Genomic DNA, 24,280 nt, shown 5'->3' with positions numbered 1-24,280 from the left:
CATCAGCCTTACCCTATCCTCTGCTCTCTGCTTCTCCTTCCTGGGCTGAAGAGGCTTTTTGAAAGAGGGATTGTAATGTCAGGGTCATTGCAGTGTGCATGTGAGCTTGCTGGGGAACTCGTGCCACTCTGCATCCCTCTTCTCTGGCATGCCTCACACTGAGCAGCCTGTTGCGCTTCAGTACGATGCTGTGTCCTGTGTTACAGCTTGACCTGAACTAATTGGCAGGGATGTGGCAGCACCCACGGCAGTGGGTATAACTGCTCTCTCTGGTGTTGCCTGTCTTGTTCTATTGTATCCCCTTTGGGGGAAAAAACCCACATCCTAACCTAACCTATTGGCAATTTTGTGGGCATCCTGAGTGCCACTGATGAATAATTCATCTAAAAATGCTTGTGGAGGTCGGGATGCTGAAGACAGTTGAAGTATATTCCCCTACTGACTGTTCCTGAAGGGAATACAGGAACAACCTAAACCAGGCTACCCAGAAAATGTTTAAGGCTTTTGATTACTGGGAGGAGCTGTTTCTCGGTCTTCTTTCCTCCATCCCTTCCTCCTTTCTCTCTTCCTTTATAGTTACTGAAGTCTTCCCCACCCTGCAGTGGCTCATCCTGGGCAAGCATCACTCCGGGAGCCACAGGGACCCCATCCCTCTGAAGGGAGATATTCTCTAAGCGTGATATGCTGCAGCCTATAAATGAACAAGTTTGATTTTGATTACTTCCTGGAGCGAATAATGTATTTCTACTTTCTCTTGTCTTAATAGGAACCCTGTAACACTTACAAAAGCTTCTGTTAAAACAGTTTCTTAATTGTGCATGTTGCACCAGCCAGTGTAGTGACAAAGAAATTCTCCTGCAATGAGTACCTTATCCAAGGCAGGACAGAGTAAATGGCATTGTAAAGTTCTGCTGGGGTTTGGATAGGCGAGTGCAGCTATAACCTATCTTGCCAGACTGTTGTAAACCCACTTTTTATGGAGCCAGAGTTGCGGAGGTGGATTGGAAGTGCTGCTTCTCCAGGTTTCCTGGCAAGGGTGCTTCCCTGGCACATGGTCCCTGGCTCAGCCTTGGTGACTGACAGTGGGGTGTTTGCCAGCCTGCTTGGTCCTCTCCTTGTTCCCAGCAGGGACATGTGCATCACGTGAGCACTGACTGCTCCTGCTACCGAGCCAGTGTTGTGTTTTGGTGATTTTTTTATTTTTTTTTTTTTTTTTCCCTTATTCCCATGAAAATTATGTAGGAGATTAGAGGAAAGAAGACATTTGGGGTATTTCGCAAGTAGCTTCCTTCATTTCCCCTGCCTTTCCACACAATGAATTTTCTGCATAAACATAAAGCCATGATGGTTTTTTGTTTCTGATTAGGGAACTAGTATTTATATTAAGACTAGAACAAAGTTGGGGTTGTAGGTATTAATTGCACAAATAGGTTGAACGAAGATGATAATGCTGCTCCATTAAGGACTGGAGATGGAATTGTGCAGGAAGCAATGTGAAACAGGGAAAAGCATCGCATTACACTCTGGGTAACCTAGTTAGCAGTGGCTTAAACCGGAACACACAAGTCAAGTTGATTCATCATGAACAGAAATACGACGCTTATTTGGAATGAACAGCTATGGTGAAAATTTTCATTATAAATTTCCATGTTGTCAGTTCAAGGTCGTCTCCCCCTATTCCCACTGCTGGCTGTGGATCAGCTATCTATAGAAATCTCTTAAACACAAACTTCTAGAGGAGATGACTCCTCTTTAAAGAAAATTAACCTATGTAACCTGAGGAGAGTCAGAGGCACGCTTAGGGAGCAAGGATGTCATCTAATTTTCAGGATTTCTTAAATCTGGTCCAAAGGGAGGCATTGTGATAGCGTTTCCTTTCAGGAAATGGTTCGATTAATTGCTTTTTGTTCTAGGATTTTCATTTCACAGGATGCTGTTTTAATGGCTGATGAATTCTTTACCTCTCTCTTGGCAGGGATGCTAATTATTTGTCTGTAGAATCACTTTGCATTTTTAGCCCCAATACATATGAACATGCTGCATTTGGAAGTACAGTGCTGAGTATCCTGTGCTTGGCGGTCAGTCTCCTGACTTGTCTGGTGGACAGTTTCAGACCATGCTGCTTCCTTCCCGTCTCTTGTAGCCAATTTGTCATCAGAGATTCAGGAGACCTGGAGTCTGCTCCTGGCTCTGCCCCCATCACGTGAAATGGGACTTTCAGCAAGTCGCACATCTGCTTCTGTCTCCCCTTTCCACCTTAATCTAGAGAGACAGGAACTGCCTCTTAGTATTTAAAATGTACAATAATGCTCTTGGCCCAAACTACGCTGCCTTAATACCCGTTGCTGTAATTCAGGAAACCCGTAAAATAATTTTGCATTAAGGCATGTTGGCTCTTAGACAGAAGTTGTCAGTGCTTTTTGCTCTGGTCTGACACTTTGAAGAGCGCATAAATGAGGGCAAATTAAGAAACCCTGATGTCTTAAAGGTTTTCATGACTTCTCAAGGCAGTTTCCAGGCAGAGCACAGTGGGTGCTTAGGAGTGCAGAGGCCCCTGCCTGCACTATTTATGTTGCATCAGAGAGCTGAGATGCAGCTCATACCACGAGCAGCAGTGCAATGAGGTCTCCCTCGTTGTCTGGCACGGTGGTGTGCCTGCCTTGCAGCTGCATCCTGAAATGCACGATTTCAGTTTGGGAGTGGAAAAGTCAAATCAAAAACAAACCCAAGAAGAAATTCCAGGAGTGTGGGGAAAGGGAGAATGGGTTTTTTTTGGACCTTTTTTCACCCGTTTGTGTGAGAGCCCATTCCCATTCATAAATGGCTCTGACACTCGAAAGCCTTTCATACAAAGAGAAACCAAACAACTGGAGAGGCTGGCTCCAAAGGCTCAAAAAATGAGCGATGGAGAGGGGGAAGCCGTATTGTGCTGTGCCCCTGTCCCGCTCGGGGCGGCTCTGCCATGGGGAATGCGGAACTGCAGAGCTGGTGGGGGGCAGGCGGGGGGTGGCTGTGTTTGAGCAAGGATCTGGAGCTATAACTCTCTTTTTTTCTTCTTCTGTTTCAAGTAAACACTCTTCCCCGCCCTCCCCTCTCTCTCTCCACCCCACCTCCCTCTCCTTCAGTCCTGCTCATGTGTTTCTATTTAAGGGCTGCAGTGCAGACGAATATGATTGGCATCTACAGCCCCCTCTTGACTTGCAGCTCAAGCCTTTAGAGTGGAGAAGGAGCTGAGCCGCCAAGGGGAGAGCTGTTTGTTCTTTGGGTTCACTGGGGGGGATGGCTCAGCTGTGGATTTATGCTGCTTCAGCCCAGAACTTTTCTCTCTGAATGGGAGCAAGGATTGTGGAAACCATGTTGGGAAGAGGTTTATTTTCAGAATCCATCGTGAAACTTTGCAGCTAATTCACTGGTTTTTGGCTCTTTTTTGTTGGTTTTTTTTTTTCCGCTCCCCTTTTTTTCTTCTTCTTCTCTCCAATGTCCCTCTGTGCTGCTGGGTTGTGGGCCAGAGGAGGCTGTTTCTATATGGCCAGCCATTTGGGGATATGCTGTGAGCCAGGGTTGTTTGCTGATTCGCTTGGCTCTGGTGACAACTTGGCCTGTTGTGAATCGGATGGACGGAGGTCGCTCTCAAGGAACCATGGCTGGAAGCTGGCTTACGGCTTGCTTTTTCCCTTCCCCAGGTGCTGATGCTAGCTCTGAACCCATGATCCTGGAGCAATATGTGGTGGTGTCCAACTATGAGAAACAGGAGAACTCTGAGATCAGCCTCCAGGCTGGAGAGGTCGTGGATGTCATAGAGAAAAACGAAAGCGGTAAGACACGTTTTCTGCTTTTCACTCATCCAATGGTCCAGGTTTTTTTGCATGTGTTCCTCTTCTTTCGGTTTCCTCATCACTACTTGTGGCTGTACGTTAGCTCCATCTGGTTCTGTTACTGTGTCTGGCTGGGGACGCTGAAGTTTCTCAATGTTGATTTGGGCTGGGGGCCAAATGTTGCCTTCTACTGTAAGAATGTTTCATAGGTTTTGTGTGTTAATTAGCCAGGATACGATAATGGAAAATGAAGGTGAAGGAGAGAAGGATCTGCAGCTAATGAAGCTGATGTATATTACACTGATATAGTTGCCCTCCTGTCTCTTCAAGTCTGTGTCAGCATTTCCATTACTAACTCCCTTTTCAGAGGATTTATAGGATGAGTGTTTAAAAATTACTTGGGATGAAACTTGGCTTGACAGCTTAGCCCCTGGCCCAGAGCTCGGTAGGGAGGGGAGAGAATGTGCGTCGATATATACGTGGCCATGCACAGTTTCAAAACTTGTTGCAGAAGTGTTAATTGGAGAATTTTGATGTGAGGAGGCAGAGGCTATCATGTAAAAGCGAGATGAAATCTCTTCTGCCATCCGTGGAACAACCAGCTTGCACTTGGAAAATGAGATTTTTGGCAAGTGTTCGTATAGATGTCTTTTGTGTACTTTAACTCTTGGATGCCCGGTAGTTTTGAGTCAGGCTGAACAAATGTGGGAGGCTGTGTATGTGTGAGTGGCTGGAGTGGGTTAGCAGCTGGTTTGAATAACTGCCTGTCTTCAGCAGCTCCTCCTCCTCCCCTTCAGTGCTTCTTGTGTATTAATGCAAAGCATTTGTCCAGGACTGGTTTCCAGTCCACTTGTGACTTGCATGTCCTCATCCAGAGGACCTGCAGCATTTGGAGATGCTTTAGCAAAGGCTCATGTTGTGGTAGCTCCACATGCAGGGCTCTCATAACTTGCTGGCTCTGGAGGAAGCTGGGCACGCCAGAGCTTGAGGGAACCAGGTCACCCTGATCAGATCCGGCTTCCAAAGCTCTGAGTCTGGTCATCGCTGTGAATAACCTTGCATTGTATTTTTCCTCTTTCAGTTGAGTGGTGATTTCTCTGCTGTATGAAAGCCTAATGCTTGTTTGGCTCAAAGTGATACAGCCAGTTTGCTGGCCTCTGATTTAGTGTGGTGTCCAAAAGGATAGTGTGTGGAAATGCACTGGCTAGGGTGAACAGAAATGCCTGTTTCCTGGGTACTGACTGTATCACTCATGAAACTGGTAGAGGCCAAAATGCTCATCTGCCCCATTTTAAAGCAACCGTTATGAGTGAAGGGGGAAAAATGTCTTGACTTCTTAAACTGTTTCTGGGCTGCTGGACAAGCATCCTCCCTTCCAAGCCTGAGGGCTCCTCACTGTCAATAGTGGGTATTACTGTTGTCAGAACAGGGCTGGTTATTGTGGCAACTTGTATTCATACCCATGATGTCCCTGTCTTGGATAATGGCTTATGGAGCCAAGGGAATTGGGCTGTTAAATAATGCAAGAAGTGTCTGAATTCTAAATTACAGTGCTTTTGTGTTTTCTTTTAATGTGGCTTCTCTGCCTTGCATAGTTCACATTGTATTGTATTGAGCCACATAGTATGTGGAGATATAAATGGAGAGTGTCAGGGTTTGAATTTAGTGGATCCAGAAATGTGACTCTTCTAAGGAAGCATCCTTCAACTTGGATTACAGTTCTTAAGGCCATATTCTGATTCTTAGCAGCCAGATTTTTTAATGATCATGTAAACAAGGAAGGAAATGTGAAGTCCTGAGATCAATGCTGTGATCTTGCCTATATATATATTTACATATATGTGTGTGTGTATGTATAAAATGAAGATATAGATACCTTTTAAAAAAAAAACAAACAAACATAAGTCACAGATTGGTCATGGAGAGAGCATTGTTTGCTTGGATGCTGGTCTAAACTGTTCTGGCAGGGAAATCATGTTTAAGTTGTTCCAAGAACAGGAGTCCAAACACACTCTTGCCCTATCCTAGATTAGGGATACCACAGGAATGACTTTAATACTATGACTTCTTGTCTTCTTCAGCTATTGCTGAACCTATGAAGGGCATGTAATGTAACTAGCAGAAGTTTCTCAAGTGCCAGCTTTCAAAACTCATGGGTTATTGTTTGAATTTGGGTATCTGTCTAGTGAGGCAAGCAAGCCTAGAAAATGTGGTTATAACTTCTAAGAAAATGGGGATATACTTTTCAAGAAAATAGATTATTGGACTGTGCACACATGTAGTCTTTCATCTGACTGCATGTTTATGTTGGCAAGTGTTGCGAAACTGTTTGTATAAATTAAGCTCATTCTTCTGATGCAGACAGACAAAGGTAATGTAAGGTGTTGCATACTTCACCTGCAGCAGGAAGTTTCCTTAGTGAAAGGAAGGAAGGATGTTAGCTGCATGGCTGAGAAGTCCCATCAGACTGGACAGTATGTATTGGGTGTGCTGCTAGGCCAGTATCTGAAACTTCCTTGTGTGTAAGCATGCATATAGCATATCATATGTCCGATCTGGGTTTTATAACTGTACTTTGAGGTAGTTGGATTTGAAAACCCTTTGAATAGGGTTGCTTGGTAATGCCTAGGGACACTTTAAAAGTTCTTCTGTCCCCTGGAGTGGGGAAAACCTGGACTTGGTTCTGTTGCGTGGCTTTGTAGGGAAAAAAACACCTTCCCCTTACTCATCAAACAGCCCTATGCTTTTCACATCGGGAGCTCAAAACTCATTTCAGAACAATGGTGCCTGTTTCATGTCCTGCTGGATGTTTTCTTCCAAACAATTCTAGGGCCTGAGCTAGATTTACCATCTCCTCTGATGGTTGCCTCCAAGTTGTGTACCCCCCTGAAAGGAAGTAAGCTCTACTTTCAAAGCCAGTGTATAGGGCAGGAGGAGGGCATTTGGTGTGTGATTTATTCAAGTCCTACTTGGCTGTCTTCAAGCTATGTTAACTTAAGTTTGTTTAGAATTATTCAGTTACTTTTCCTATATAAGAGATGGTATTTAAGATGTCTCGTAGGCAGACATGTGGAAGCCCACTTGGTGGGGCCTTGTCTCATGCTTGGTTTTCTTTAACTAGAAGAGTTGGGTAAGATTCTCTTCATTATTGTGCCAATAAAATTAACAACTTGGACATCATTTGGAGCTGAAATTTCTGCTCAGTTTTATGACTTAAAAGCAAGGTAATTGTAGCATGTGTGGTGAATAATTTCTGAAAACCTTCATCTCTTATGAAGCCCATGGGTCACTGTAACCTGGCTTGCTGCACTTGCCGGGAAGCAAATGTTGCTAGACTGAAAGAAATCTGTAGGGTTTCCATACTAAAGAACAAATTATTTAGTAAGGTACTAGTTCTCAGACTTTGGTACTTGGGTTTTGCAGTGAATGCCTATCTTGGCTCAACAAAAATTGTCCTTCAGACCTTAATTCTGGTTCCATGAGCAGAGGACCCACAGTGTGTCTGCTGTATCTGGTGGATCTTTCTCTCCTCTGTAGCTGATGAGGAAAATCTGCAGGTAGCAATGGTCACAAATACATCAGGAGAAACCTAGAGGTTTACATTCTCTACAGGTGGTATTTGGGAACAGGTTGCAGTTACAGAGCTCATTTTCCTTGCTAGGAGTGACTGTGATTTGTTTAAAGGCACTGTGTAACCAACCTGCACTCAGCATTTCTGAGCTGTTTCAGAATAACAACATGAGTAGCTGACATTGATTTTGACAAGTTTAGTTGACAAATCTTGTCTGTCAAGTACACAGGCTTCTTTTAAACCTTAACAAAAAATCAAAAATAAAGCCTTGTGGAATGACTTAAAAATGTATTTCTGCTGCAGAAAAGAAATGTCGAGTCTTTAAAGCAGGAATCTGACACAGATTTCTTTAAGGTAGAAGGGGGAGGGATTGGGCCAGAGCAGCTCTCTCTCTGCCAAGTTTTGTGTGGATGTGGCTGGAAATGGTCAAGCTATAAACTGTGGCGGCAGTGTTTGCAATGGAAAACCTGACAGATGGTGAAGTATAAGCGTAGTCCCAAGCACCTCTGCCTCCGCTGCTGCTCTGCTCACAGACAGAACGGGTGCTCTTCCCTTGCAGCCCCTGAGAACCATGTCTGTGGTGGAAACACTGGGGACATTTTTTTTCAGCTGGGCTGAGCAGCACCATAGCCATTTCCTTTGCAATTACATAACTGCAGACCAATTTCCAATATTATATTACATGGAATACGTAAAACAAAGCTATTATGGCTAGTGCAACTTTATTGGGATCTAAAGGGATCTCTGGCAAGGGAGGCTGCTCTTTGCTTCTTAGCTGGGACGTGGGACATGGTACTGAAGTATTGTGGGAGGTCGCTGCTCATCAGGATGCCCTGGCTCAGGGGCCTTGGGGCTTGCTGGCTGTCCAAGCAGTATGAGGAGACTAGCACGTCCCTGGTGGTATGCTACACCATTTGGTTTTACTTGTGCTGTTCTCTGGCTGCATTCATAATCTAGAAGGGGGACATAAACAAGCCACAACTTTCTTAAAACTTTGACTCCTGGGGATGCACTGGCTTCCCTACGGCAAACTCCCTCTTCTTAGATTGAGGGCTTTCTGTGTTAGGCTTCTGCCTCTTCATGGGGAACGTGTAATCCTTATTTGAAGGTGTTGCTCTCCAGGGTTGAGTGAGTGGTTTTACTTTACTTACCTTTGTGGTTAACTATTGCATCTTGGCTAAAGATGCACCCTTAAAGTGTTCCAGGTAGAAATAGAGACACATGGATTTGTTTGCAAATCATGGATCAGTCTTTCATGCCTATAGCCCCCCTGCCACACTTGTTTTTACAAGTAGAATTGAAGATTGGTATCCCTTGTTTAGTGTTGTTGGGGGTTTTGTTTTTAAATTATGTAAAGAACACTGTTCCTGTCTTACATCTGCTGTCTGCTGCTGTACTCCTCTCTCTAGGATGAGTCTTTGTGGTCCCCCCTTTGTACATGGGGAGAGCATGGCATTACATGCAATGCTAGCAAATGCCTCTGAGCGTTAGTATTAGCTCCATTTAGGTTGGAGAAGACCTGTAAGATCATCAAGTCCAACCATAAACCTTGCACTGCCACTTGCCTCCCCCACTAAACCACATCCCTAAAATACTCATTAAGTATTCCACTCCTGTCTGCAAAAGAAATCTCAATTAAAATAATCAAAATTGCTAAATGACACTGTGAGCAAGCCTCTCTCTTCTGCCCACAACTTTTCTGTGTGTCCTTCTAAGTTACAGTAGGCACTATGGTCTAGCCCAGCCTTGGTTCTGTTCTACTGAAATACTAGTTAAGTTAAAGTAACAGTAAAGTCTTGCAAACGTTGGCCAAAACCCAGTACACTTCTGTTTATTCTAACAGATAAGTGACACACTAGCAGTTTCCTAGGCTTCAAATGTGGATGTAGCTCTACATCAAATTGCAAATGCAGTTACCATGTTTGCTTATGAATTGTCAATAACTTTGCATCCACTGATCAGATCTGTTGGCAGACACAGTACACCTAATTACAAACATCATGCTTTATTTCAAGTGCAATCGTGCATGCTGGCTTTCCCTGGAAAGCTTTTTTCCGTACAAAGCATTCAAGGAGAATGTGGTCCATCACATGTGATGCAGGACTTGATTTCTGTTTGTACATCCAGCCCTGCCCTGCTGTTTGCCCTTCAAAGGCTACTTTAGTCTCTGCATTTTCATTTCTTTCCAGCATGGCCATGTATGTGAATTTTAAACTTTAGGAGACCATGGTTGTGATATAAAAAGTAAATATCAGTAGCCCCTTCTCTTCATCAGTCCTTGAGCTGTGCCTGGAATTTGAGGAGGAAAACCAAATACTTACGCAGGTTGAACACCTTTTCTCTAGCACTGGTGGCTTCATCCCAGTGCACAGGTTTAGGTGAGTGGTCATCACTAAATAAGTGGGATAGCTTGTGCAGCTACTCATGTATGCACTACTGTTCATAAGTCTCTAACAAGCAGAGCTGAGTTCAAGGGAAGACCACCCCAAACCCCTACTTCAGAATCAGAGGTATGTAGTGTCCTGAATGCAGTGCTGCCTTGACATGTGTCCTTCCTTTCTGGGCCTGTCACCAGCTCTGTAGCAGAGGATACTTGATCCACTTATGAATCAGTTCCTGTCCTGCCAGTTTTCTGCCCAGTGTACATATTAAGGCAGACAAGCATAGGCCATCTGAGGAGGCAGGGTGGGTGATCAGGAATTTTTGGCTAGGAGTTATTGGAAAGTTTTTAATGTCCTAAAAAACAGTTTGTAAAGTTTCCCTCCAAACGGGGACAATGCTGGCAAAGCAGAGATGCTTTTCTGCTTCAAATGCCTGCAGCTCAGGCTGGAGAGGCGCTTCTCTGTGCGGACAGGGTTTGAGACATCTGTGTTGAGGGTAAGGATGTTCAGTGGCTCTCGCTTGTCTCATTGCAGCAGTGTCTTCAGGCTATTTGGAGACTGTGATATGCAACAGTATAAGCGAAGCATCCTGTTGGTGTGTTTGGTTGAGGAGGTGTGGGGTTTTTTATTTTGAACTTTAGCTGTCTGGAAAATGGCATCTGTGAAGGGAACCTGGGTGCCTTGCTGTAAACTAGCCAGTGATAGGATGGACAGGAGCATTTAGACTAATCCAGGTTCTGTGCTGGACCTCAAGTTTAGAGCAGAGAGGTAAAACTGGATGTGATGACTTCCTCTAGCCAAGTTCTCACAGGAGATCAGCTCCTTTCTGGGAATATAGCGCTGACCAACCCTGTGAACAGGCACTCCCTCTTCCAAGCGGTTTGTTTCCAAATGTTGAATGGATAGAGAGAATTTACACTCACCAGAAACAGTTTGGTCAGCAGGAGATGAGGAGGAGCCCTCCTTCCTCTGCTCTTGCCCCTGGGAGCCCGGGGGTGGGGTGACACTGTCTAATGACTTTAGCAGCTGTACTAAGCTGGAAGCAGCCCTTGGCAGCCTACCCTGACCTCTCTGGTGATTCTGTTTTGTAAACTATTTTCTGACCCCTTTTTTTTTTCTAATCTGATTGTATTTTTGAATGTGTGCCTGTGCAAAGGTAAGGAGGTGCTGGCTGCATTCTTTTTCTGGCTGTTCAACTTCCAGCATCCAAAGGGTTTTGGTATGGTTGATGCCCTCATTTGAGTTTCAAGGCTTTAACTTACATTTACTGTGCCCAGAAAGGAAGCATGCCACAACATTTCTGAAGCAGTTGTCTCTGAGCTGCAGTTCAAGGCTGCTTTGTACATAGGCTTAAACAATGAGCTATTTGGGAGTGATGTTTCTAGACCTGCATATTGCTTGAGCATCACCACACCAACAGCTGAGGTTGGGAGGTTGCTGTATAAAACAAAATGCTTGAATTAATTAATGTGTTGTAACATTCATGCTGCTGTCTTGTGATGTCTAAATGGCTTTCCTCTCCCTGCTTAGTAACTTACATGGCAAGTGACGTTTGTTTCTGTGTTTAAGAGCTAGGAAGGCAATTCTTTATGCTGGAACCAAAGCAGGGTTGTTAATGTCCTAGTGCTTGTGGTCGTCCTCTGTCACTGTGGAAAATAAGGTTATTCTCCTTTGTCACCTCTGATACACCTATGATTTTGAGACTGCAAAAGGATTGAGGTGTGCTCCTGCTTTTCAGCTGGGAATACTCATTCTGCTCTGTGACAGGAAAGATTGTGCTGTGACATTTCCATCACTTCTGCATTTCACGGACATCCTTGCCATCCTTGCTTGGTTTTTCTTTGCCCAGATTTGGATTGCAGTGCGCACTTGCCCTGACTTATTAGTGACGAGCTCATTATGAACACTTGAAATATGGCTGTCTGGTAACATTACTACTGGCTAATTCTGCTGAAGCTTTCCTGGGACACCTCCAGGATGCACTGGAGCTGTGCTAGTAGGGATATTTTGCTGGTTGGGATGGAGTTGATTAGTGGCCTGAAATATCTAAGTTGGGAGCAGCTGAATGTCAAACTCAAGTGACCTTCAGTGCATTCATAAAGCCTTGCTAAAGTTAGCTAGTAGTAATGTTGCCTTTGGTTCATCATGGAAGTTTTCAGTGCAGTAAGAAATCAATTACTATTTTCCAAGCAATGCTGCCTCATTTCATTTGCCTGTAGAGGGAAAAGAATCATTAATAAGTGATAGGGACACAAGAGATGTCATGGAGTCATATTCCTTTTAAGCATTCTCCTCTTTAATAGTACCTATCAGATTGCCTTTATGTAGTGTTTGCTTTTAAGTTGTTTTAAAGGAACATCTCTCCAGATAGAGACATAATAAAACTGAACTTCCAATTTCAAATCATCCCTCTGGAGCATATTTTCTCAAGTGCTTTGGACTATATAGTTTGTGGTTTGTATTATTCTATTATATATATATGGTTTTAGTCCCATTCACATTGTTTGTCTTAGCCGATATTCCAACAGAGCTAGTTCACTTATGTGGGCTGGGTTTTTTCCTTTTTTGTGGAGACATCTGAAGTCCAACCACTTTGACTTTTGCATTTATTTGCCTTTTCTTTAGCTGATGTCATGTCTCTGTAGAACAACTCTTCCCACCCCTAAATTTCTCTGCACTGGGGGAAGGGTTATTGCTGTGAATATATCTCCAGATATATTAAATGTGTATCTCCAGGGCTGGGTTTTTCCCATCTGCTTCTTTTAAGCATCCTGCTGAAGTAAACAGTTTCCCTTTTAAACTTCCCTCCACCTGGCCTGATGTGGAACAAAATGCTACTCTTTTAGTTGTACAGTTCTCTAATCTCTCAAGAAATGGAAATGGAAACCCACACAGAGGAGTTCCTGTGCCCTTGCAAGCCCACTTGCCAGGGCAAAGCCTTCACACAGGCAGGGTTGAAAGAGGTCCCACATGGCTGCCAGGTCAGCACGTGTGAAGACTTTCTTGCCTGCAAACCACAAGAAGTGTAGTTCAAACAAGAAAAAACCTGTGTCAGCCCTTGCAAAAATTGTTTATCTGCAGCTGTTTTGACTTCCCATAACCAAAGGATTGAGAACTTTAAGACCACCTCTAGAAGCAGGAGAGAGAGAGCAAGCCAGTCTGGACTTCGTGTTTGGATGCTGTGGGCATGAAATCTGTTCCAGGACATCTGAGACTGCCCTGTTAGTCTGGCTGCTGGAGATGATGAATGTGACCCCTGAAACCATGGACTTGAAGACTTAGTTGTCTATAAAAGCAATTTAGCCTCAGAGGAACAGGCCAAATTAGTAAGCGTGGAGAAGCCAAGACACAAGCAATGCTACCTTCAGGTTTGGTGTACAACACAGCCAGGTACTCTTGAACAGTAAATTTTACCATGCCTCTGAAAACTTCAATTCTGAAATTACACCTGCCTACAAGCAGTTCCCTCCTCTTACACTTCTCATCTAATCCTGCTGTGCTGAGACTCTATACTTGGGCAGACAGTTAAATTCTCTGTTTCTACTGCATACCCTGTTTGGAGCCCAGGATGGCAAGCTGAAAAGGAAAAAATTTGACACAGAATCCTTGGTTGGAGCCTTTGCTCATTACCTCCCCTGTTTAGGCAGTCACTGCCAGTTTTGGGACCCTGAAACCTGCCCCAAGAAAATGTTTCCAAGGAAAATCTGCTTTTCGTATTAGAACACATAAACTTTCTAATGATTGGGTTTCCTATGTCAGCCAAATAGGTCACCAGCTCAGCACTGCTGCAAGAAACTACCTGGAGCCAAGAAGATACAAGGATATTACTGGGGCCTTCCAGTGAGTCCTGTAGTTACCTTGTGGGCTACATTCCTTGGGATGTGACTGCTTTAAGAAAAAGGGAAGGGGGGGGTGCAATTATTTCATAGGTTTTTATTATTTCAAAGTTCATTTTAAGCAAGTCACTTAAATGGCTTTAAATAAGCTCCAGAAATACTAAGCTTAATGCACAGTGACTGATGTTTGCTGCCCTTTGTTCTAGTTAATCAAGAAACCAATTATACACAAAGGCTTTGGCTCTTGTGGTGACTTTTGGGCCTATTTTTCAAAGTAAGCAAAAGACTGATGGTGCATTTTTATTGTGTCAGATGAGGACGAGATTAATAAAGGATGGAAGAGAGAATTTTTTTTCCCCCAAGCTGCATGGCAAATAAGCAGTTCCAATAATACTTTGGCATAAAATAGAAGCTGTAATCATTAGCAGACGTGTTTCAGTTATGACCAGCAACATAACTCCTTATTCTTGGGTTTTGTGTTAAAAAGAGTTCAGTTTCCCCACAAATCAATTTCTTGTCCATCTTCAGATTAAGCAAAATTTACAGAAGTAATTGCCTTGCTTGGGAGTTTCATAATACAATCAGATTTGGGGGGTGGCTTGACAGGGGGGTGCATGTAGGCTCCTCCCGTCCATCCTTCAGGCTGGGACATCAGACTCTCCAACATTCTTGACAAAGACTTTAATTATTTTTGTGGTAGAAAGATGTTGGCTCATGGCTGGATTAACTGAAGCAGTTCTGGAACACGCAGGGGATGAGATGAGCTCTCTTGGAGCTTGTTTTACTGGCTAGCTTCTCTTTACTGTTTTCATTGGCCGGTTCATCTCCTTGTATCTTGATACGGCGTGACTTCATCTGAAAGTTTCACATGCAATGGGACATCACTATTTCAAATGAAGCTGAACTGCAGTTATACTGGCAATGTAGTCAAACTTCAGCTTGGTGATAATGTCAAGTATTTCCCAGACCTTGCCTGAGTCCATATCTCCTCTTCCTCCCTGCAAGGCAGACACGTGCTGGAAAGCCTTAGCCTGTTGCTTTGAAAGTTGTTTTAGTTCTGTTCACAGAACTGCCTCCTGCTGATCTTTTCCTCTCTCCCATTGCGTACACGCACTCTTTCTGGTAAGCATGCTGGTGGATGGGCTTTTAATGCAAGAATATCTCCTGCTGGCTGGAGGGTAAGGATAATGCTGAGTGCACTCGTGCTGCAGACCTAGCTTCACTTTGCTCCTATATTAATACAGCTGCCACATGTTTGCTTAAGAATCCAAGACTGGTTTTATACTTGGATAAAAGAGAAGATAGTTGTTGCTCTTTCGTGATTTAGCAGCCGGTAACACTGGCAGGCACATGTCTGCGCTGTCTGACAAGTGTGAGATGACACCTTCATGATCTGATGTCCAGGTCTTGAGGCACTCTACTGACTTCCAGCAGTGACCATATGTGCAGGTGAAATGTATCCTTAAAGGAAAATAGCTCTCAAGGATTCTTGGTGACTGCAGACAGAACCTGGCAATTGGAATAACAGCTCTGAGCACACAGTCCTCCTCAAACATGAAGGAGATACAGGGTAAACCTCCATGCAGTGATGAACATAAGATTGGAAGAACATTCCAGTATTCCACCTGAATCATTGACTTGAACATTGGTAAACTCCTAAATGCACCTTAATCTCTCACATGGGCTTTTGTAGTATTTGGTTGTCATTGGAGACCTCTCTGCATGAGGGAAACCTGACCTGCTTGGGAAGACTTGACCCGTTAATCTTAACTGAGATTCAGCTGGAGATTCAGGATGGGTAATATAAACTTGAGAAGATCTCTCACTCAAGGCCAATTTGTTCAGTGCCCTGGAAACCACTGTGAAGAATCTTCATCTCTGGGTGTGGGCAGGGGCAAGACTCCACACAGTGACTCATGGGACACCTGGTGAAGCTTGCTTGTTTGCCTGGAAACAGGATCAGGAATCTGAGACAGTTTCTTTGAGGTTTTGTTCATAATCCTACTAAAATCCCTTATTGTTACCAAGAAGCAGACTATGAAGAACCAAAATTATGGGACAACTATATGCTCAGGGTGAGTTTGCAGGTTATTCCCTTACTTTAAGTAGACCTTGACCAGAAATGAGATGCTATTTCCATCACCAGGCAAGTGGAATAACTGAGCGCTATAGAAAAAGCCTCTTTTGCTCCTCCTGAGCACAGTAAGCAGAGCTGGTTCCTGTACCAGCTACAAGTTAAATTCCACACTTGGCTATTCCAGACATCTTTAGCGTATTTTTGGAGCTGGATATACACTTCCTGGCCTGTTGGTTTTAAAATAACAAGTGAGCCTCTGATACTTGCCGTGTGAACCCTTCCACTCAACTGAGAAGTTAAGTATCTCTTTCGCAGAAGTATCCAGGTTTGAGAGCCAGCCACATGAAAGGGTGTTGCTTTCCCCAAACCACCCCAGAGTCTCCCTTGCAAACAATCCAAAACAGAAACCAGTATCCCTCAGTGAGGATGCTATTCACAGAATGCACACATGGGAACTCGGGCACTGAATGGTTCTGAAAGAAGCTTGCTGACCCTGGTTTAAATTTGGTTCAGGCTACCAGGAATTGTTGTGTAGTGGCATTTGAGGGAAAATGCTGATGGCTTCGGGGAAACTCCATTACAGATGAGAAGTGCCCACCCTTTGCAATGCTATGACAGATTCCGGTGTCGAGACCTCCTTGCATGGTGTCCTGGAGTTGCACAAGAGCGTTTTTTTTTTCCCCCCGGTTATGTGGAGACACGGCAGAGGCTGAATGCCTGTGCATGCACTTGCCCTTGGCAAGTATGTCTTGAGGGCAATGCAGTGACAGCAATGCCAGTAGTGACTGGGCCAAACTCATCTGCACCTTGGCAAAGGCTGCAAGCTGCTGGGTGAGCTACTATGGCTTCTGTAAAATAACAGTGCCAGATCCTTGGTACATCAGGAGCACCATCTGCTTCAGGTGAAAGTTGCCTAAACTAGTAATTCTTCTCCTTATCCCCAGATTGTATAATCCTTCCTCTATTTCTTCTTTGCCTCTTGTTTAAGCAGACTCCTGGGTGGACTATCTGACTGGCCTCCGGTAAATTTGGTAGAAACTTGAATGTGTGCAGGAGGGGAGACCTGAAAGGAGGATAACTGAGAGCAGGTGGAGATTGGCAACTGACTTCCTGGGTGTCATTTATTCTGCTGTGTTTTTTGTTCCTTTCCACTGATCTCATATACCTTCTGTGGAGGTTCCCGTGCAATTAATACTTTTTGACCTTTTGTGATAGCTAAATCCTCTGCTAACTTTACCTGTCAGGAGCAAATTCTGATCTAAGGAAATGTAAAACAGCATGTTCCTCAGTTTAAGGGAACCAAAACCCTGTGTTTCTGAAATTTCACCTTAACCTCGACAACATGAAGCTGAGGCACTTTTCTGTAGCTGTCTCAAAGCTGTGCCTTCAGCAGGTTTTGGTGGATGGACTAGAATTGCACTTATAAGGTAGAGCTCTGGAGTCAGACCATCCATTGGTACTTAGTGTTTTTCTTGTAAGTTGGCAGGAAAGAGCCTTGATTGCTGTAGTTGAGTCTGACCTAGATTGGTAAAAGCAACCATCACTTAAGAAAGCAAATTTCACAACTGTAATCACCCCTGTTCAACTGGAGCTATGGCTGAGGTCAGAACTGCTTATCTTTGGCTTCTGAAGCTGAACAGTAACTCTTTCTGGGGAAAAGTGGACTTGTAAAGGCTGCTTTCTGGAGATAACGAAGTTCTACTAAATGCTTTCCTGTGGCCAGCTCACACTTCACACAGACCACTTCCATCAGTGATGTAACAACCATAGAGAGAATGGCAGACAGCAGAACAGTTAATGATGTGAAGTAACTTGGGTGCTTTTATTTCAGTGGTACATATTCCTCTGGAATGTTATCTTGTTACAAGTCCTTTGTGTGTTTTTGGAGGGTAGGGAGAAAAAAATCTGTTACATACCACTGTTTTCTTCCTTCTGAGATTTTAATATGGGATATAAAAAGAAAGATGTAGGACTGATTCATCCCACAGGCTGCAGTGTTAATCTCATGAAGTTTATGTAAGCATTATGTGGCCAGCATCCTTGAAAACACTCTATGTGTATTAGTTACAGGAGGTGCCTGATGGCCTGAAAGGCAAAGGAACACTAAAATTGGTTTCTTTCTTGACATCTGCTACTTGAATATAATCCTCTGTGATGCATCCTTTGTTACTTTATTTTTGCTTCCTGTGCTCTATGGTGTCTCTGCTAATTTCTGGTATGGAGGAGGAAAATGTGTTGACTATGTGATCATGTTTTCTGTCCATCTTTCTCTGCTCTTTTGCTGCCTTACATTTTAGGATGCCAACACTGAAGCAGTGATTGACTGGACTTGGACAGTTTTGTCAGTGAATGGGCAGCTTTGCTCAAGTTATAAAGTAGTTCCTGGTTATCCTAGTTCCTATAACTGGGCTTGATATTTGTGTGTACTTTTCCATCTTTTAATAAGGGCCACATTAGCTTTTCGTCTTGCTGGATGTGTACAGCTTTGTAAACTTCCCTGAAATGATAGAGCGTGTGCCTCCTGTCACATGCTCATGACAGGCTGTTGCATTGGCATGGCATGTGGTGCCCCAAGCCATACAGTTTAATACTGGTGGGCACATAGTTGGACCTAGCTCTGTTTGACAGTTCATGAAATGCATAACACAGCAGTAGCAGGGAAGCTCCTGGGTGTGTAGGAGGCTGACCACTGTTCCGCAGCTATCCTGTTTTGTTTCTACACTATCTGGGATGGAAAACTTGGAAGTGGATGCTGGCAGAAGCAAAACCGTCTCACAAGACTCTGTGCTTGGAGAACTGAAGTCACGTTGTGGTGTCTAAATCCATAGTGGAATTTGATGATGTTGATTTAAGGGGTCCAAGAACTGTGGTAGAAGAACATTTTTATTCTAAAAATGTAGAGTGTTGACTAGTTGAGGACTGTTAAGACTCTGGTGGAGTCTGTGGAGCAAGTGCTTTCAATTTGTATTTGGATGTTTGTCTGTCATCTTCTCTTTCAAAGCGAGTAGTATCTTGCAGGTGGAATTTTGCCTGTAAGTGTTCAGAAAATACTGTTTGAATGCTGGTAGAAGGGAATTGAGAGGCGAAGGACTTTGTGTGACCAAGTAGGGGCTGAAGAACTGGCAGCAGAGCAAACTTGCCATCTCTGCTCAAGTCTGGTTTCTGAATAGGTGGCAGAGACTCTGGAAAAGTGCAGTTTCTCATTGAAATGAAGAGCAGACTTGAGTGCTCAGCCTCCCTTCATAAAACTGGAGTTTTCAAGCTCCCAATTTGTCACCAAAATGCTTTTTCCCAGCATCATGTCTCTTCTGTGCAGCACAATGTCCTTGGTGGGCAGTAGTGTTATGAATGTGATCACTGGTTGCTCCAGTTTACTCTGCATTGCATTTTGTAGTCCATTTTCATGATGGTTCTCACTCTTTTATTAGTTTTCTTTAAAATTCACAGGAATGAGCTGTAAATGTCAAATGGCTCCTGAACTACGCTTAAACAATTACACATGGGTTCAAGATGAGAAATCAGGTTTCCAATCCAGACTTTCCCAAAGTAGGAGGAATGTGGGTTGTGTTCTGTCTAGCACTTTGTTTTGGATAGGAGGCTTTTGGTCAATGTCAGCCTTGGAGGGGAGGAAAGCTGTCAGATGCCACAGATCCCAAATGCTCTTTATACAGTGGCTACAGCCAGACACTGGAGTGTTGGGTTTCAGCTGAATTTGTGAGCAAATTCTTAATCATGTGATGGCAGCTTCAGGGTTTCCTGCCAAAAAAAAAATGGAGAGTAAATATAAACTAATGTGTCCTAATAGGAACATGCAGAAACAAATAATGTTCTCTAAGGTGCATGGAGGTATCAAAAAGTTAACTTGTGGTCCTGTCTTCCAGCCTCCAAATCCCTACTGAAAACCTGACTTTCCCTTGCAGTGCTAGGGATGCAACCACCTTTTTCCCATCAACTCCTTCCTTCTTCTGCCTTTGAAGGGTTTCTACTACTTTAGCCCGTAGAAATCCACTTTGAACATCATTAGGGATTTGATGTCTTCCTGTGGAACACAGCAACAGACTTGCTTCTGTCCTTAATGCCCCAAGTTGACTGAACAGCCCGATGGCTGTTTGGGCAGGAGCAGTTCATATATAGGTCATGTCTCCATGTAGCAAAGGGAAGTAATCCCATCTCCCTGAAGCTGAATGATCTGAAGTATATCCATATGGACAGGACCTTACTATGAAGTGGTATCTTTTACTGTGGCATGTATCCAAGCCATCGTGGAAAATCCAGGCATTTCTGCTGCTGGCTTTGGCATGCCAAGAGTGAAATTCTTGGAGCTCAATATCTTCTTCCATCTTCTCTTCAAAGCCTGTAAAACTGAAAAACTGTGAGTGGGATAGATATTACTACTGGCTTCTTTCCTGTAACTAGGACATAAAGTATTCTGAAAACAAAATAGAGCATTTCTCCCCCACCCATCCCATATACCTCTCTACCCTTCAAAATCTAAATGTTTGACGTAATGGCTTATGGATGAAGTTTCCTTTGTAAGACAAGCTGGGCTCAAGCTGTTCTTCCATGATGCCCTTTTCAAAGCTGCCCGGAAAAGGGTGAGTAGCTGTGTGCTGGCAGGCCTCCTCACAGCAGCATCTCTGAACCCAGGGAGAGAATGGGCTGTACCTCAGCTGTATGGTCTGCTTGCAGCAAGTGTTACTGGAGCAGCAACCTCCCTTTTCCAGCCTTGCAGGGACCATGATTATGCTGCTGGACTACACAGCCAGAGAAAAAGCAAGATCCTAATGGAAAACTTCTTGGAAGACTGAAACTACTCCTGCACATCTGTCCTCCTTTGGAAAAGGTATTATGTGCTGAAGTTATGAAATATTGTCGGAGGGGAAAGTGCTCTCTGCTCTCCAGAGATCCAAGAGCATCTATCTAAGTGAACGTACGCAGGTCAGCAGCAAATCTCAGGGTGTGAAGAGCCAAATACCATATTCTCCAACTGTGCAGAGAACACGAGCACAGTGTTGCCAAAGACAGTAAGTTGATACCTACTGGCCAGGAGTTGATATCTTGCCCAGCCTCATCGAATGTCATACTGGTGTGAAAAGCAAAGATTTGCTCAGACTCAGCAGGACTGGCCTCACAGAATGAAGTGGCACATGAAGATGTTTAAGACAGTGTTTGTCTTTCTGTAGTCCAGGTTTCTGTGCACTTCCAATTAATTTATTATTGTAGATGTTATGTACCCATTTGGAATCCCCCTCTGTTCATATTTAAAATTTGATTGTATTGTTAAAGCACTGAGAACATCAGGGGTTTTGGGGAGGGGTTTTGTACTGACTAGCCTAGCTTTGATGTACTTGCCAAACATCTGTGTGCTTTCTATATATTTTCCCCTTGCCTTCAGAGAAAGGATGGTTGCGTTTATTTGTGGATGAAATACTTTGCTAGGAATGGCTGTAAATCTGAAGAGCTGAAAATTGTCAAGTGAACTTGTAGACAATAGTAATGGAGAGAAAGGAATTAAGCCTGGTATGCAGTCTGGACAAATTAAAACTCTTTAAGAATCTTTCTTTCTGGCATGGAGATATCTAGAGATAAGAAATCCAGGAAACCTGATTTGGAAACTTGAAACTACTGCAAAGGGTGACCATTATGGTGAGACTAGCACAAGGTGCTGGAGTTCTTATTGGCCCAGGCTGTACTGCATGGGCAAGAGCTTGTTCTCCTCCTGAGTCTTCTGGTGCCCCATCAAATAGCATCTGATTTAGATGAGCAGTGATATTACTAGTACTCACTGATGTTAAAGTGGACATACTGGTTATGCAGATTGAAGATTTACTGCTAAATCCATGAAAAAGCCGTGGCATGTAAACCTGAAAGAAAGCTTGGTAAACGTGGTTTGGTTTTTGCTCTTAAAATCTGATTCAGTGTAAATTTTCATACTTTCTTGATGGGCCACGTATCAAGTGGCTAGAAGGGTGCTGATATTTGATGAAATAGATAGGGGAAAACCATATTCTATTTTTTATTATCTCATTTGATGATATCATCATTGTAATGGTGGCTTTTAATATTTTTTCTTTCCTTTTAAAACACTTTCAAAAGAAATTTAAAACCACAAAAGGAAACCTTGAGAAATGGGGCTATTTGCAGCACTGTGTCTCTGGAGGGTACAGACTCTCTGGAGAGGTATTGTGGAGTGGCAACAGCTTGGTTCCAGATGCATATTAAGATTTAAGTATTGGACTTAGAGATGGGGGCTTGACTTGGACACACTGTACCTGTAGGTCTGTGTAGATTCTTCAAAGCACTTGTGACACTGATGGCCAAGGACTGCCTTTGCTTGCAGCTGGTGCTCTGTAAATCCAGCCTCTTACTGAGCATCTCATTGTGATTCAGAGTAAGGATGCTTTTGGCATGTTTTCTGTGCTGGGATTTAGATAATCTGAATGAGAATATCAGCCCTTCAGGAGTGTTTCACAAGTCTGATTCCCAGGGATCTCCATCTGCCAGCTTGAAGTACTGCTGGAAGTGCTGTATCAGTGCTCTAGGGATGAGTGTCACTGGTGCTTGCAGTGCAATGCTCAACAAGCATTGGTTCAGCCAAGGAATGTGCCCTTAATATAGGCAGGGTGCCCCAGATGTATTTCATGTATCAGTACAAAGAAGAGCTGTCTAATCTGCTGTGAGTCTCTCCAGCCATGCATGTGTTTGGCTTGGACACTGTCGTCCCTGCTCTCAGAGCTGGAGTGTGTGTTGGCAGCAGGGAATTGCTGTCACAGAGTAATTCTGAGCGCAGAGAGTCAAACCCAAGTTCATCTTGTTCTTTTCCTTCAAACTTACAGCTTGCTTGAGCGGGCAGGGGGTGTGTCAGCTGCTTTTCTTTTTGGTGTTTTTAATCAATACCTCATCTCTGTTGTGAGAAGTCTTTTGCTAGATCTGAATGAGATGTCATGCTCCTGAGACTTCTGGCTCTCGTTAAAGACGGGGATCTTGCTTGTAAAGTAGGACTTTATGGATCCCGTTTTAAACGGGATAACTACAGGCACAGAAACGATGATCTGGAGTCACATTTCAATCACTTTTCTGCATTTTTATTTTGGTTTAAAAACATAAATAAATTAAAAACACTGAAGCAGTCTACCCTAGCAGTGCTTCTCAGAAGCTAAAGACCCAAAATAAGTCTTAAGACCTAGTGCATCACTTAACTGTGCAGCTGTGAGACATATATACCCTAAGGTATGCTAGCAGTGCTTGAAGGCAGGGCTGTTGGTATCCTTTATTCTTGACTTCTGTTACTGCTTGCTAGCTTCGTAGCTGGATAGGATTGCAAGCATTTTATCAAAGGAATGGTGGGTTTTCTCAGATGAGAAATCCCATGAACTCCAACCTGAAAACATACCCTGACCTTACCAACACTTGGAGTAGGTAGGCAGACTATATTTTATATTTTCTTGTATGCTTGGACTAGAAGTGGGTTCTGTAACCTCACTTTTTTCTTACTTGTCATGCAATACCTGTGCCCCTTACACACCCTCATTTAGTTTGTAGAGAAAGCAAATGCAATGTTCTTACTTCACTGTATGGAAACCTTTGCAGCTAATTTCTAGAACCTCATCTGGAGAAGCTGCTCTGCTTCACTGGCATGGGCTCAGGATTTGAAAACTGAGCTGTGAATAAATAAGCGTAGGCTCATCCAAGGGCCTGAGACACAGTTGGAAGGAAAAAGCAAGTGAGGCTGGAAGTGACAGCACAAAGATGTGATGAGCTAAAGGCCTAATAGCACCGTGGTACAGGCATTGCCCGAGCGAAGGTACAAGTGGCTCCTCACAGATGGGTTTTTTATCTCTTAAAGATGTTGCTCACTCCTTGGCTGTGATCTTCAGCAGAGCAAAGTGCTTAAGCCTACGCTTGACTAGAACATGCTGTTTTGGGGATTTCACTCTTTTCCTGCAAAATACATTTAGTAAATAGGAGACTACGGCCCAATCAGATAACCCAGATCAAAAAGAAAGTTTTCTATTTTTATAAATAAGAAAACTGCAGTGTGAACCTTTTTACAGTTGTAAAAATAGAGATGGAAATGGCCTGAAAGATGAGTAACTTCATTCCTTTGTGGTGGTGGTAGAGCAGTGCTGGCAAGCACCAGAGCTGCCTCTGGACAGAAGACAGGCCAGAAATTAAGGGACAGTCTCTGCTTGAAGATAGATTCAGCTTCTTCTGACTCTCATGTCCCTGCTGTTGGACAAGCAAACGTGGTAAGAAAGCAAAGTCAACTGATTAATGGTTTTCCTCGTTCTATTTTCTCCAGAAAAGAGATACCAGGAAGGGTATCTCTTTTCCCATAGAAAGGGGTGTGGGTGTGAGGTTTCTGCATAACCTGGCAAAAGGAACGGGGGAGATATCTCCTGGAAGCCAGTCTTAGCCGTGCTGACATCTGTGAGTCATATTGGCAAATGTGTCAAATGTCATACTGAGCTCTAAGGTTACATTAATGAGTATTACTTTCTCCTTAGAGATCAGGACTTAAAAGAAATGAACGTGAGCAAAAATGACTAATTGCTTCTTGCAGTGGGACGGTGCTCTTGAGATCCCCTCCCGCTGTCACA

The 24,280-nt window shown here is 43.6% G+C and overlaps 1 protein-coding gene across 5 annotated transcripts in view; it reads left to right on the top strand.

The window, feature by feature from the left end:
• The window catches only part of SH3PXD2A (SH3 and PX domains 2A), a 261,573-nt gene that overhangs the window by 185,314 nt on the left and 51,979 nt on the right, over positions 1-24,280 (top strand). For all 5 annotated transcript variants that reach the window (XM_062601872.1, XM_062601873.1, XM_062601871.1 and 2 more), the window contains one exon: positions 3,684-3,815. In XM_062601872.1, coding sequence (XP_062457856.1) covers positions 3,684-3,815 — 132 coding nt within the window. The remainder of the gene's footprint in view (positions 1-3,683; positions 3,816-24,280) is intronic.

The sequence above is a fragment of the Pezoporus occidentalis genome, unplaced genomic scaffold (genome assembly GCF_034315485.1).
Source record: "Pezoporus occidentalis ecotype Australia unplaced genomic scaffold, CSIRO_AGI_Poc_V1 ctg73, whole genome shotgun sequence".
In the NCBI taxonomy this organism is placed as follows: Eukaryota; Metazoa; Chordata; class Aves; order Psittaciformes; family Psittacidae; genus Pezoporus; species Pezoporus occidentalis.
Note: the sequence above shows the minus strand (reverse complement) of the source record. Positions and strands in the feature narration are given on the sequence as shown.